The following is a 2742-nucleotide window of genomic DNA, read 5'->3' as shown; positions in this document are numbered from 1 at the left end:
AGAACCCTGCAAGGCCTGGTCGGAACCTACCTCTAGGGGTGGTAAAATTTCCTACATTTTCTTATATGAATTCTAGGTTCAAAAACATCCTCCTTTACGAAGAAATCTCCCTCTACTGGTGAATCCCCTCTGTACCCCGATCTGCACTGAATTCATGAAATTCATATTCCCGCCTACCATGGACAAAGACAAAAGAAGGGTCGTGTTCCCTCCTGGGTCGCAGGGTTCAAAGACGTGGTTAGAGCTTTACCCCGCTACCCTCGCCTCAACGGAATTGGTAACTCGACTCACTGTCCTGTCTGTCTCGGCCTCTGCCTGTGAGGGGGTAGGGTGGTGATGCACCACTCCCATTTTTTCCAAAGTAAGATTCTAAAATCAAATGCCTTCACCAACATATTTCATTGCTAGGGGAGCCAGTACTATTACATGAGGTCAGAGATCTACATATAACTAGCGCGCTACCTCTCCTTCTCTGCGGACATGCACTATCCCCTGCACGGTTCAATCCACGGAATATGGGATCATCTCCGCGAGCCCTGCTCCCCCGATGCCTTCTTGTTGGTTGTCTAGGCCACTAGTGGTCGAATGCTTGCTTGGCTTTCGAAGGCTCCCGAGTGTAAGGTGACTCTTGTAGCTAATCTTTGTAAAGTCGTCACCCCCGACGCATGTATCATAAAGACCTCGTGCCGACGCCTTTGTAGTGATCTTTTTTTCGTTCGCATTTGTTGTGTTTTATGGTTATATTCTTGAAGGCTTAGATAGAGTGCCTCTTGCCGGTTTTGATAGGGGAAGTTGTCTACTAGCAGTTCCACCAGTAGCTTCAAGGTTACTAGAGAGAGAATCGGGGCGTCCAATCTTAGTTTAATAAGACGCATGGTTGAAATAATATTATAATAATGGAAACGGATACCGTTGACGGAGAATAAGCGGCTGTTAGACCTACTTTAAGTTTAAGCGAGACTGACTCAAATAAGAAGGCTTCCACTGAGTGGTAGGCATCCTCTCATAGCTTGATCAAATGGTATGAACAAAAACACCACTTAACGCCTTTTGGGCCCTTTAGGTGTGTGTTACATTATTGGGGTATATCAATGCACATTCGACAGTAATGAAGTAGGCCTTCTTATTGGGTCTCATTCCGTACCGTCACCAGTCGTGTTGTGGAAAAGCGCTTCTTCTTTCTTGTATGTGGTCTAGTCCGCATCTTTAGTTGCTTGTTCTGTGTGTGATGGCCCCTGTTTTGGCCTTTACCTGAGACATTCTTGTAAACCTTACTGACTTGGGGTAAGGGATCATTCACAATAATTTGGCTCCGAATGGGGGCATAAGTATCATTAAGGCCCAAGAGGAATTGGAAAACACGCTCTTTTTCATGCATGTACTTGATGCTTTTGGCTGCGCCACAAGTGCACTCAGTTATGGTGACACTTCAATTGATAAATTCTAGGATTGTTACTTTGAGAAAAACGCTCTTCAAGATCGAGCCATACCTCGTGAGAAGTTTCTTCATAGATAATGCTAGATATAAGTGTTTTATCAATGTAGTTGAGAATCCATGATAATACCATGTCACTGCATCTTTCCCATGCCTGAATTTCAGTTGCACCTGCAGAAGGTTTAGATAGACTTCCATCAACAAATCTAAGTTTGTTTTTGGCATTCAAAGCCATCTTCATAGATCTTCTCCATGTTGGGTAATTTTCACCATTTATTGGAGTGGAAACTAGGATTGCTCCAGGATGATCAGAAGAATGGAGAAAGTAGGGTGATGAAACATCATTTACAGGATTCTTTGTGACGATGCTTGGATTTGAACCAGTTCCTATTGTTGGACCATTTGCCATAGTATTGACATTAAATGGATTGGAGAGTTAAATGGATTGCAGCAGATTTAAGTGCTCTTGAATGGAGGTCCTTGTGGCTTTATGGAAATTGGTAGGGGCCTTCGACAAGGAGACCCACTGTCTCCTTTACTCTTAGCCATTACTGAAGATACTTTGAGTAGGGGCATCAACTACTTTAGGGACATGAAACTGATTAAGCCCTTATGTACTGCCAAAGGGTTCCCTAGCCCTTCTCATCTTGTTCTGAATAAATTTCTACAAGTTATTAGCTTCTGTTATCAGTAGGTGATAAAGGAAAAAATGAATAATTCTACTCACGAATAAATGATAAAATTCAAACGCAAGTAAAACTAAAACTCTTACGAAGACAGTGTTTATCAAAGATTTCTACTCTCGAATCTATCGAAATAGAGTGGAGTAAAAGATTCGTTCCACTCCTAGTTCTTTAGCATTCGATGTTTTCTATGACTATCAATCCTACCAAAGTCAATGAGAGTTTTACAAAGGGAATTATACTACGATGCAAATTCAAATAACAAGATACTAACTATAGTGATTCAACTACGAAATGTTACGGAATACTACGGTTTGAATCTAGAGTAAGAATTAGGGGGGGATTGAATCCACCTTGAATCCAACTAAATAAACTATCATAGATTGTTGTAATCCAATTCTTACGTTCTTACGATAAGAATTGGTCGTTCTAATCCATAATCAATCATGGCGATCTCTACCAAATAATGACTAGCATGTGAGGAAGTCCAACCCATTCTCATGGCGAATCAACGACCTTCTAGAGTGGAATATACTCTTACAACGATTCTACACTACACAATCAAGTTTTCATCAAGGCTTCATCAAACCCCTCTAATGGAGGTTTAGCCTTGATTCATCAAAC

At 41.5% G+C, this 2742-nt stretch overlaps 1 protein-coding gene across 1 annotated transcript; it reads right to left on the bottom strand.

Annotated features, from left to right (window-relative positions):
* Positions 1-1412: 1412 nt before the first annotated feature.
* LOC147503615 (uncharacterized) lies at positions 1413-1844 on the bottom strand. The gene has a single exon (XM_086604905.1). The coding sequence runs from the start codon at positions 1842-1844 to the stop codon at positions 1413-1415; it is 432 nt and encodes a 143-aa protein (XP_086461031.1).
* Positions 1845-2742: the final 898 nt, after the last annotated feature.

Source organism: Coptis chinensis, chromosome 4 (genome assembly GCF_015680905.1).
Source record: "Coptis chinensis isolate HL-2020 chromosome 4, ASM1568090v1, whole genome shotgun sequence".
NCBI classification, from domain to species: Eukaryota; Viridiplantae; Streptophyta; class Magnoliopsida; order Ranunculales; family Ranunculaceae; genus Coptis; species Coptis chinensis.
The sequence above is the reverse complement of the archived record's forward strand: the minus strand, read 5'-3'. Positions and strand labels throughout refer to the sequence as shown.

What these genes read in the sequence shown, in the direction of transcription:
- LOC147503615 (XM_086604905.1), bottom strand. Translation starts at nt 1,844, where the DNA reads ATGGCAAATGGTCCAACAATAGGAACTGGTTCAAATCCAAGCATCGTC.